The sequence below is a fragment of the Acanthopagrus latus genome, chromosome 21 (genome assembly GCF_904848185.1).
Source record: "Acanthopagrus latus isolate v.2019 chromosome 21, fAcaLat1.1, whole genome shotgun sequence".
In the NCBI taxonomy this organism is placed as follows: Eukaryota; Metazoa; Chordata; class Actinopteri; order Spariformes; family Sparidae; genus Acanthopagrus; species Acanthopagrus latus.
The window spans coordinates 19,613,718-19,625,818 of NC_051059.1; the positions used below are offsets into that span (position 1 = coordinate 19,613,718).

The 12,101-nt window shown below is 43.0% G+C and overlaps 1 protein-coding gene across 3 annotated transcripts; it reads right to left on the reverse strand.

Moving 5' to 3' along the window:
- Positions 1–336: 336 nt before the first annotated feature.
- Positions 337–10,750, reverse strand: fam131a (family with sequence similarity 131 member A). Of its 3 annotated transcripts, none has more exons than XM_037082701.1 (5): positions 10,513–10,750; positions 6,703–6,814; positions 6,417–6,596; positions 5,346–5,480; positions 337–5,199 (listed from the first exon to the last, which is right to left on the reverse strand). In XM_037082701.1, exons 2-5 carry the CDS (start codon positions 6,791–6,793, stop codon positions 4,655–4,657), a joined length of 951 nt encoding a protein of 316 aa, XP_036938596.1. In that variant the 5' UTR covers positions 6,794–6,814; positions 10,513–10,750; the 3' UTR covers positions 337–4,654. The 3 variants fall into 3 exon arrangements, with proteins under 3 accessions (XP_036938596.1, XP_036938595.1, XP_036938597.1); XM_037082700.1 differs by lacking the exon at positions 10,513–10,750 and adding an exon at positions 7,117–7,576; XM_037082702.1 differs by lacking the exon at positions 10,513–10,750 and adding an exon at positions 6,985–7,006.
- Positions 10,751–12,101: the final 1,351 nt, after the last annotated feature.

Below are 12,101 nucleotides of genomic sequence, written 5' to 3' on the forward strand. Positions count from 1 at the left end.
TTTTTTTAAATTAAAATCTATAACTGGGTGCACCTACGTCATGTGTCAGTGCACCTGAATAGAAAAAGCACCACTGTTGAAAGTTAGCCTCCGCATCTTCTCCACCCCCTGATGTTAAAGTCAGGTCTTAAAAGTGTGATGTGAACGTGATAAGACACGTCTTGCGGAAACTTGACCTGCCAGCTTTTTGATTTTCGCAACTGGGTTTGCTCAGTCGTCAGAGAATTGCAGGTCCTCCAAGGTCAAGCCTGACCTTTAAGACTTAACCAGTTTGTTTGAACTGATGTGGTGTAATCGAAATGTTGAAAGCAGCTATTAAATTGACCTTTTAGGTGAGATTATTTTATCAATATATTTTCATTTAAAAAAAAAAAAAGCCGGACACTGAGGGTTTTATCACTCGGACAAGAATAAATAGTGAATTTGTCTCTCAGCCTTTTGGTTACTCAAGTATTTTTACAGCACCAGGAGTTTTGTTTGTGGGATATTCACCATGTAGTGCCCGAAATTCATTGTGATGAATGAACACGTCACTCAAACAGGGTAAATTTGCTGGGACCACTTTCAGGCTATATTCAGGAACATGTCATCCAGTGCGACGATGTGGTTCATTCATGTGTCTTAGTTTTTTTCGAATAAATTGCAGCATTCATGGGATTTGTTAACGATATAGAAAAATACAGAATATCACCAGCTTTATCTTTTAAATGTGTGTGTGTGTGTGTGTGTGATTGTGTGCGAGAAAGAAAGAGACTTTTTGACACTTTTCTTGCCATGCTCAAATCCAATCCAGATTCGTTGACATAATTTGAGTCTATATATATATATATATATATATATATATATATATATATATATATATATATATATATATATATATATATATATATATATATATATATATATATATATATATATATATATATATATATATATATTTTCATCCTGTAAACACGACTTCAAACATAACGAGGAGGGAAACGAGGCACATGGGGCAGAGTTAGGCGTGAATAACAGAGAGGCAAGCACAGAAGAACAGAGGAAAGTATTCAAATGAGCACATTCCCGACTAACACATCCGAGGGGCCAGAAGAGACGCAGTGGTGTCGGTTACATGTTGGCTGATATGCAATACATTTACAGTAATAATGCAGTAAAAGGTGATATAACAGCAACAGCGTCATCACTAGTTTGTCCGTGTCGTTATCAGTAGCCTTTCTTTTCCTTTTTCTTTTCTTTGATGACTAAATATTTGTGTCGGGTCATATCAGCCCCCCAAAATCCCCCAAAATAAACTGTTCACATGAAGACAAAGGCAGCTTCCAAAGGTCCACCGAGTTTAGTACAGGGCTCCAAATAACGATGAAGCACATTGTAATTACCATGAGTATAATTTCCCCTGCACATGTAGCCTTGTTTGGCTTTTCAGCAGGGGCCGATTGAACAAGGGCGAATGTAGATGCGCCGTCCTTGCCACTTGAACTTGCCTCCGCATTTTTTTCCCTTGCTGTGTGAATTAACTGTGTTTAACGTGTTTCTAGCATGATAAAAGGAACAACACTTTGAAGCTCAGAGTGAGAAAAATAAAATGGGGGGGGAAGATGCAGGAAGTTGTACAGAGCACACAAAGCACACACACACACATATATACACTTAAGCGCACACATGTATACGGCCTGTAGATAGTCACTAACACCGTGATATGTTACACGTATCTTAATCCAGCCTGGCCTCTAATGCAACGTCGAGAAATGTAACTTCTGTCTGAAGCACAGCGATACCCCCAAAAAACTGTCGTAGAGCAAAGTGTGTGTGTGTGTGTGTGTGTGAGAGAGTCCTTGTTATGACCTAAAGTATTTTTAGCTTCACGCGACAATTTTTGAGCCATATCTTCTTCAATCTTACGTGACGTCATCGCAGCGCTCTTTTTTTCTTTTCTTTTTTCCTTTTTTTGGGTCCGTGTAAACATTTGTGCAACGATTTCTTAGCGTCCTACCTTTTCCGTTCTGCATATAGAGTGTGAAGTAGTGCTCGCCATATAAGATAAACGTATAAGGAGTTAAATGTAGAGAGTGTATAAGCTAATTTGCAGCGTATCTAGTTAAGCAATAAGTCTGTAGTATCTCCCTTTATATGGCACTGGCCTGTATATGCTTTTGTACATATGAACATACACGGACGAGATCTGCGCACACGCTACTGTACATAGGAGAATTATGCATTTGAGATCCGACAGCCATTGTTATTTTTCAGAGAAACATGAAATTGTTTTTTGTACATGAGTGAATGATTAAAATTGAAAAAGAACAAAAAACACCTTTAAAAAAAAAAAAAAACAAGATGAGAAGTTGTGTTTCTTCCTTGCACTCAGCTGCATAGCATCATGTTGTCTGCCGTTTTTAATCAACATTTTGTTTATCTAATGAAGTGAGTCACTAGTTGCTTTGATGATCTCATTTTACTTTCATTTTCAGGTTCATGCTTTTATTTAGTGTCTGTAAAAAAAATTCACAGGAAGTTGATTGTGGGGAATCGTCATTATCGTGATAATCGCAAATCAAGATAATCATCAACATCCTCTAGCTCGCTGACGTTCATCCTGTATCAGTTTCCTGTTTTATTTTGAAATGCCTCAGGCCCCTCACCTTGGCTGAACGTGTGGTTTACGCATCATGTCACCTGCAAAAACAAGTCAGATCAGATGTGTGTAAATACTGCAGGAATTCCAAACCAAAAGACGACCGGGAGGTGAGAAATCACCAGTTATTTATATCCTTTGTTTATGCAGGGTGACCTGATTTATGATTAATTAATGATTTGTTTATGACCAAATATTTGTGTGTGTCCTAACAAAATATGAGTTTGAAGTGATTCCAAATTTAGTTTTTATGAAACCCCGATGGATAAGTTTTAAGAATATTTGAAAGATTATCAGGAGAATATATAGATATTGTAAAATTACGTTGGACGAGATAATCTTCACATGAAATATTATATATATTATATATTCTATATAATATATAACGTCATATTTTCCTATGCCTAGAAAATACTGCAGCACCAAAAACGATACAAAACGTATCAACTAAAACCATGTATTATTTTAGATTAAAGGGTAACGCCACCAATTTCACACATTAAAGTGTGTTTACAGGTCTTTTACTGCATATGTGATACAAAGTAGTATAAAATCTTTTGTGGCTCCAGAAGAAGCTGCATATAATCTGACAAATAGCCTCCAGTGATGTCACTCAGTGGTTAAGTTGCATTGTGGGTAATGTAGACTCCAGGTTTTGAGAAGGAAGATGAATGTGTGGAATATAAAAGCTGATATCTCTGGTTCTGATGTACCTGCGAGTTTCCTGACTGCCAACAATGACGCTGCCTCTCGGTGGAACCGGTGTAAGTAACGAGGTATCATGATAACAGACCTGCAGCACTTTCAAGGCTTCAGAAGCTTAAGTTAAGTGGGCTAAGCAATAATTATAGTCTCAGTAGTATTAACTCGATAAAATCACTAACCTAGGTCTTCGCTTTTTAAACCGTGTCTCTTCATCCGTGTTGTTTTTAGCCATCGTATGGTCTTTTTTATTTTTTATTTTCTGTGAAGCACTTTGTAACCTTATTTAGAAAAGTGCTACATAAATAAAGTTTATTTTTAATATATCACCATTGGATCGTGGGTCAAACAGTGTAATGGAGTGTAATCCTTTCCAAAACCTGGTGCCTGTGTTACCCACAATGCAACTCAGCCCCTGAGTGACATCACTAGAGGCAATTCATCAGATTACATGGAGCCAGAAAAAACTTTATACTACTTTTTTTCACATAAGTAATAGTACTCACCAACAACTCCATATACACGTTCATGTGTGAAACAGGTGCAGTTACCTTTGGAGCTACAGAACAGTGGATAAAGTATTTAAAATTAGCCCCAGCTTTAACAGCTCCACACATGCCATAATCCACCAAATTACAGATTATGATCCGCGAAAATGATGTTGGCCTACATTATTCTGAAATGGGTCATTCTGCAATATCAGTACTGTACTTTGAGTATATTAAGTGTGTTTTAAAGCTTCTGTTCTTTGCTCTGCACTGTGGTACTGATATGTTCACTTGAGGAAATGATCTTAGTACTTCTTCCACCGCTGCTTCCGGTGTGTTCAGTTTGTGTTTGTTGAGGAGAGAAAGAGAAAAAAGCCACAGAGTCATTCTTCAAAAAAAAAACAACACACAACTCATGTTTATCTATGCAGGACATTCAGACACTCAGTATCAAACATAGCCCGACCCACATGACACAGCATGACCCAGGAAAAAAAAAATAACACTACAAAATATCCATAGAAAACCGACGCAATAGCAACACATGACTCTTCACACAAATGTACAAAACTCAGTTTGAACAACAGTTTTACATTCTGGTTGAACTCTCCGATATATATATACATATACTGTTTACAGCAGCGAGAAACGGTGGACAAGGTCAGTGCATGAAAGGCCTGGAGGAGGAGAGGACAGAAGGCAGCGAGTGGAGAGGATCAGAGGAAAGGAGGGGAGGAAGAGGAGGAGGAGGAGGAGGAGAGAGGTCAACAGTGAAAGCGGAACAGATCGTGTCAATCAACACAGAGACATAAAGATGGACGTCACATCACATCAAGAACTCCTTCCCCTCCTTCTTCTCCTCCTCCTCTTCTTCATCCCTCTCCTCCTCTTCGTCGAAGGACGCCACTCCAGAGGAGGTCCGGTCAGAAGAGAAGAAGCTTCTGCAGTGCCACACTCGGACCTCGTGGAACACGCTGCCGTCCTCCTCCTCGTCTTCCTCCTCGTCCTCCCCAGGAGACTCGGAGGTGGAGTAGCAGGAGTCGAACCTGCTGCTCCTGCTTCGAGGCCTCCACTCGGGCTTGTGGATGTAGACCTCGCTGCTCTGCTCCTGCGAAGTAACATGCTGCTTCTCGTGACCACCCAGCCTCTCCTCCTCCTCTTCCTCCTCCAGGAAGGGGCTCATGCTGTCGTTGGGTAAAGTAGGTGAATTGGTCTGGGATGAATGTGGGTCATTATGAGACGCAGATCTACCACAGAGCTGACTGCTGCTGCTGCTGCTGGAGCCCAGGGGACTGTCGGAGGGCGGAGCCTCACTGCCATCAACTTCAGGCTGGCATGTCGGTCCTGTGATAGGATTGGTTGTGGCGGTGTCTGAGGGAGGAGCAAAAAGTCAGAACACCTGGGGATGAATGGATGGATGGTGGGGGGAGGGGAGACGAGGCGTTCTGTCAGTGATGATGCAGGAATGAAGAGTGGAACGAGATGAAAATGATCAAAATGGTGCAGACCGTGGTTACCTGAGCTCTGGATGGAGGTGAGAGTCTGTCCGTTGGCGTGGGATTCTTCGTCGTTGAAGTCTTCCACGTCATCTTCGTCCACAGACGCCCAGGCGCGCAGCTTTGCCTCGGCGATGGCGAACTGCTCGGCCACTCCTGGCAGGAACACAGGTCAAATAAATTCATTCATGCAGAAACATAGTCGGGCTTGTGTCCCTTTCAAATGAAGACATGAGTGAATGTGTGAAACTGAGAATTTAGAAAAAGAAAAAATCACAGTGGAGTCTGAAATGAAAGAACTAATCCTGTAGTAGAAGAGTGTTTTTATTCTGCTTTTGCATCCTGCCAATCATCTCTGGACGCCTCAGTCGGTCTTAAAGAGACAGGAATATCTAGAAAATTGGAAAAAATCGCCCATCATGATTAATGAGAGCTCAAAGTCAGACACTTTAGCTGCTCACTTTTTTTCTGACTAGCAGTCCAAAATGTAACAAAATTCTGTTTTATTTTCTTAAAAAGTGACTCAAAAGATTCCCTGAGTATCACAATAGCTGACGTCGATATTCAATCAGCTTCTCCTGCTCTGATCGTCTCTTTCAAATGCAGGATAAAGTGTTTTACTTTGGAGAATTGATCGAGATGTAAAGAAAAAGATAAAAGGGAGAGTTAATACAGGATGCACACTCACTATGAACCCTACTTTCCTCTCTCTCTCTCTCTCTCTCCCTCTCTCCCTCTCTCTCGATCAAACTGTGCCGATGTCGCCGGCGCCAGAAGAAAGATGAGTCACAGCAAAACAACAGGAGCCGTTGTACCGTTGGTGGGCAGTGAAGTGTTCTGGGAGAGTGTCTAATAGGCCACCATCTGCTGCCAAGACAAGCTGTCACCCAAGAGACAGCGTGGTGGGCGTGGCGGACCCGCCGACATACAGGAGTTTTAGGGGGATTAGGTGTAGGACAGAAGGTGGGAGCTGACAGTGGTGATGCTGAGGCTAAAGCGACTCAGTGAAAAGACGGCCAAACAACCAAGTGACAGCAGGCTGTGAATAAATAAGATTCAAAACTTGTTATTAAGGGTCACAGGGACGAGTACCTGCAGCGAACCGGGCCTCCTTCTCTCCTTCAGTCAGGTGGCAGTAGGAGCTGAGGTGGGTGTGAGCCGGCGGAGGGTTCGCAGGCTTGGGCCAACCTTTCCACTCGATGAGGTGGGCGACCCGGCCTTGAGCCAGGGAGGTGGGCTTGGTCACGTGGTCCCTCACTGCCTGAGAGATACCTGGAAACACAGAGGGAGGAGGGGGGGTGTCAGAGTCTGAAGGCGGGAAAATTCAACATCTGAGTGGAAAAAATGGAAATAGTACAAAAAAAAAAAAAGAAATCACCATTTAAGGAGGATCTGGCGAGTGCTGCGAACTCATGGATGCCGACACTTTTCCTGGAGTCTGCTGGAGATTTTCCTGACTTTGGAATCATTTCACTCTCCTCGAATTTCACCTGCAACACAGAGACAGAGAGAGTTTAAATTAAAAAAAACAAAAAACAAAACGAATATCAACTGAGCAGTGTGTTCTGTGTGTCCCATCCAGCAGTAGTAGTCGGCTATTTCAATATTTAATTATTTTTTTTCACAAAGCCCAGCAAATGTTTACTCTGCCAATATTTACACTGCGAGAAACATTCTAATAGCGCTCTAAATGAAAAAAGCTCAAAATCAAATATGAATCACGGGACAAACAGGCTGACAGACACCCAGCTCGGTCCTCCGGGCCAAAGAAACAGCAACAAAAAGAAGCTACCTCTTCCTCCCTCTGTCTCTCCCCTCTCTCCCTGCTCCTCGACCTCAGCCTCATCGTGGACACAGTGCAGAGATGTTGTCGCGGCGCAGCAGAGCAACACAACTACAAGTCGCAGCCTGGGCTCGCTTGTTTAAAACCACCGGGGCAGACGAGCAAACAGCCATGCCCTACATTTACCGCACAGATGCCAAAGCCACGGTAAGCCGGCGGAACCGGTTTGTATGGTCGGGGGGGCTTTAAAGGCAGCGTTGACCGTCTCCACGCGACCGGGCAAACATATGGCCTGTGACCAGATTTCCGGTAAGCAGCTCCGAGCCACGGCCTGCTCACCCCCAAAGCTGCTGATCCCTATTGAAAAAAGAAGTGATAGTGCCACCTAACTAACGGCATGTCCGGGAAAACGTAAAGTGGTAAGTGGTGGGTCGGATGAATGTGTGCAGGCTCTACATGGCAGCCGCTCGGGAGTGTGTCTCCTTTTGCAGACGGCAGGAGACGTGTTGGCCTGATCACAGATCACAACACGTGCATGACAGATATCCTTAAGCAGATTGGCTCCCAGAGCAGCTAAGACACAAGTGTTAAAGGCTTAGTGGAGTCAAAGATGACAGTGAATGTTTTACACTGACAGATTTGAGAAAAATGTGGCAATCACGGCTGCGGCTGATGATGAACTTCTCGATTAATCGATTAGTCGTTTTGTCTGTAAGATGCCCTAAACGCTGATGCTGCTTTTACTTATTATTATTATTATTATTATTTAATTTATCAGCTTTTATCTCGTTGTCTTTGTTCCAGTTACGTGTCAGAAGATCTCCATCAGTGTTTTCACAGCGCCCTGAGGCGACGTCCTGAATTGTCTTGTTTTGTCCACAAAATGAAAATGTTCAGTCCACTGTCACGGAGTCCAGTGTGACCAAATATTTTCACTGGTCATACCAGTTAACAAAAACAGAAACAGAAAAGGTTATTATTTGGCTATATCCAATTATTTGGAGGTTATCGCAATTATCAAAGAATATTATTACTGGGTAGACCTAATCTAAATGTTAAAATCAGAGGCACCAGTGCAACCAGTGTAAAAAGTCAGTCCAGAGCCTCGGAGGAGTGAAGAAACCAAGATTCACATTTAAGGAGCATTTTCTCCTGAACTACACAGAATCTGAGCTTTAAATCTCCTATATGTAACTTCAGCTACAGTCACTGTCATTATTTCCTGACAGGCGAATCAATTCATCTTTTATTCTTTGTCTCTTATTAGTTTAACTACCCATATTCGATCGCCGTCTTGGTGAGCATTAGTCTCTAAATCCATTTTTAATTTCCCATATTTCCCAATCACCGCTGAAGCACTTCAGATTGTATTTTAATTAGTTTGAAAGGTGCAACATAAATCAAGTTTGACTGATTTTCATATTGAATTCTTAAGCAACCTATTTTTGCTGTGTTTTTCAATCCACTGTCAGTGATTTATGACTTTCTCTCCTCCTCCCTCTCTTTTGTTTGCAAAAACACACAAAAAGAGTCATTTTCATTGAACTTGAATCTGTTAAAACTGAAAATCAAAAAATACACAATAAATGACAGTAAATGAGCACCGCTGACGTCCCTCCTGCTCAACGCTGATCAACACTGCAGCACACATGTTCAGCATGAGGAGCTCTGCTGGGCTCCTCCTGACACTCCACCAACAGCTCACCTTCTTAGATCACGACTAAAAACACAAAATAGGACTCGCTTTGACTTTGAGCTATAGAACGACTGCAGGTGATCTTAGAGATGAGGATCATGTTGGGTCAGACACCAGTTAGAAGCGTTTGTTACCGGAGTGGTAAATTCTGCCAAACACTGATTTGTTTTCCTCTTCAGTCGCTCTTCACTGGTTCTCGTATTCAAAATCACAAAAACCCCCCCACTATAAATGAATGCAGCAGGACAATTTGTTTTCCATCATCTCGTGACTGCTCAGATTTTCTTCTCGTGACCCAGCAGAGGGGTCACGACCCGGAGGTCAGGAGCCACCACTGTGGACGGTACAAATGTAGGTCACACATGGCGTCATTTGGTTCAGCTCATCTGTCGAGGCAGTCTTTTTTTCTTTTTTCTTTTTTTTTTTTTTGAGTGGTTTAAAGATCAGTCAGTAGATGAGTCAACAGAGGACAGCAACAGTTTTGACAAATGATTAATGGTTTTAGTCATTTGAGCCAGAATGCAACATTTAAACTGCGTCCAGCCTCAAATGTTTGTTTGTTTGTTTGTTTGTTTTTTCTGAGCAGAATGAGCCGTTTGCAGTCATCCCCCAGAAAAAAAAAACAAAAAACAAAAAACGTGTATGTTTCTGAATGATTTCTGAGAGAGGGACTGACAGATTAATTAAAGGGTAAGTTCAGCTACAAAAAAAAAGGTAGCGGGTAAAGATCTTCTTCACCCTCAACACTGACGGGAAGTCAGGATAAGTTTCATAGGACAAGGTCTACATCAGAACGCTTGCAGGACCGTTCTGCTGTGAATCTCAGGAATATCTTTCTGGACTGAGAAACCTAACCAGATGTTTTTCATTGTGAGCAGACAATGCCCTGCTGGAAAAACCAGGGCAGGGTGACTGAATTTCCAGTTTTGGGGCGAACTCATCCTTTAACAGTGAAAACAATCATCTACCCAGTTGTTTAATTGGCCCTCCTCTGTTTCATTAGCCTGCACCTGCTCATGATTTGGCCTCTCTGGAGCTGTTAATCTGTGTGATGTTGCTTTTCTTTAAAAAACAAAACAAAAAAACAAACCCTCTCCTCTCCACCGAGCTGATCAGCTGATCACCCTCCTCCTCCTCCTCCTCTTCCTCCCCCTCTGCTGCTGCAGCTCACACGCTGCTTAATTGGCCTCCATCCTGATAAACAACACGTGCTGGCGGCAGTATATTATTATGAAGTTGCCGGAGGTGTCCGCAGGACTGTGTCCGCTCCCTCCCTGCAGAGGATCAGCCTCCACAGGACCAACAAGTGGGATCGAGTGGTGTGTGGCTGCAGCCTGTGTGAGCGCTGCAGTGCTGATGTTTTTTTATTTATTTTCTGGAGGTGATTTTTTTTTTTCTTTTTTTCTGAGGCGACACATCACCCCGCCATTGATGATGGGTGCAGGCCTGAATCCTGCAATTTACTATGGGTGGTGGTGGTGGAGGGGATACGGCGCGGATGCTGCAGCGGGTTTCCTGGCAACCTTCTGGGGTCTCCATCTGCATCTTGCATCCCAACAGCTCCATCCCTCCATCCATCCATCCCTCCATCCCTGCAGCGGGTAAACACCAGCAGCTCCCTGCCCTCTGTGCGCACTCTCGGCTCTAACGAATCTTGTCTCCCCCCCCCCCCGTCTTCCTCCTCTTCCTCCTCCTCTCTCGGTACCTACCTGGATGTCGGACCGCGGCGGCTCATCATAATGCGCTTAATTGTCTCCAATCCGCTCAACAGATGACAGCGCGCCGCTCGTCCTCCCGCCGCAGCTTCTGCAGGGGATCGTTAAAGCCACGCAGTCGGTGGAAACGCGCTCCCAACTCCAGCATCAGGTCTCCGGATCAGACGCACCATTTGTTGCTCGGCGTATACGGGTTTCACACGGGCTGTCCAAATGTCTCCCGACGGCGAGCGTCATCAACGCGAGGCGGTGTCACATCCACCCTCCTCCTCCTCCTCCTCCTCCTCCTCCTCATGCAGCCAAGATCAGGACACAGTAACCCGCAGCAGCTCTGGCCCTCCTCACAAAGCACTGCAGCTCATTTTTTAAAAAAATGTTTTATTTGATTATTTTTTAATTCTGATTTTATTCCATTCTATTTTATTTTGCGGTCACTGTGAGCGCGTTCAGCAGGCAGGAGGCACAAGGAGGGTTTGATGTGTGGAGATCTCCTGTCAGTCTGATGTGAAGGAAACACAAAGCAAACTCCCCTTGAAAAAATAATCATGTGGCGATGACAAGAGACATCAGGATGATCTGACCTCACCTGTGTTTAGTTGCTGACACATTATAACACACAGCAGCAGCAATCACTGAGCAACACAGGAAACCTCAGAATAGCCCCACATTCACCGTGACGGCTGGTTTGTTTAAGGCGCAGACAAGTTTTAGGTAACGTCCCCTTGTTTTACATGTGCAATATGAACATTTAATATTGTGAGCGTGTTAAGTGTTTATTAACGTGGCAAAGAACCCAAAAAGATTTCGAAGTTAGGGGGTTAAAATGCTACTTAAATGCATAAACATGTACAGTGAAGTATTTCAAAGCTTAACTTCTGTGTATAAATGTTGTTATACACAGAAGTTCATTGTCGTTCATTCTTAGTTTATGCCCAAGCAGCCAGCTAACATAGTGTCACAGTTACAGTGACAAATACAGTAATAAGTGCTTGTATCTGCTTACAACTGCATTATATTGTGTAGTAAACCATTTATTAATCATTGATATGCTTATTTTAAATGTGAAACAAGGTGACTGTAACCCAATGTTGTAGTTTCGTGGGAGAATCTAATTTTACAGCCTCTTTTCTTCTTCATATTTCATCGATACGGAGTCCTACACACATTTTGAATCAAAATACCACAAACTCATTTGTGGCTCAGGCAGCAGAACGGTCATCCACTGATCTGATGGTCTGTGGTTCCATCTCCTGCCTCTGCTAAACTTCAGATCCGCTGAAAAGTTCTCCGCGAAGATGCTGAACTGCTGAACAGATGCATAGATTCATGGTCCATTTAACACACAACAAAACTGAGGCCAGATTCCAGCAGATGGGATAATCTAAGTGATCATTGGATTATTTTAAGTCACTTACGGAGCAGAGAAATGCCAAATGTGAGGATTTGCTGCTTTTCTTTTGTTTAAACTCTCTGTATATTGAATGGCTTCACTTTTTGGACAAAAAAATCTGAAGTTGTTTTGGTTTCTGGAAACTTCCTCCTGACTACAGAGGGTCAGTGGAGGGTTTAAAGCCTGTTTCCTC

Bases quoted from the DNA above. Each gene is read 5' to 3' on its own strand.
- fam131a (XM_037082700.1), bottom strand. From the start codon at position 7,170: ATGAGGCTGAGGTCGAGGAGCAGGGAGAGAGGGGAGAGACAGAGGGAG. The intron at 6,815-7,116 runs GTAGCTTCTTTT...TCTGTGTTGCAG, and splicing joins AGAGACAGAGGGAGGAAGAG to GTGAAATTCGAGGAGAGTGA. The intron at 5,200-5,345 runs GTAACCACGGTC...CTCCTCCCTCAG, and splicing joins CACCTCCATCCAGAGCTCAG to ACACCGCCACAACCAATCCT.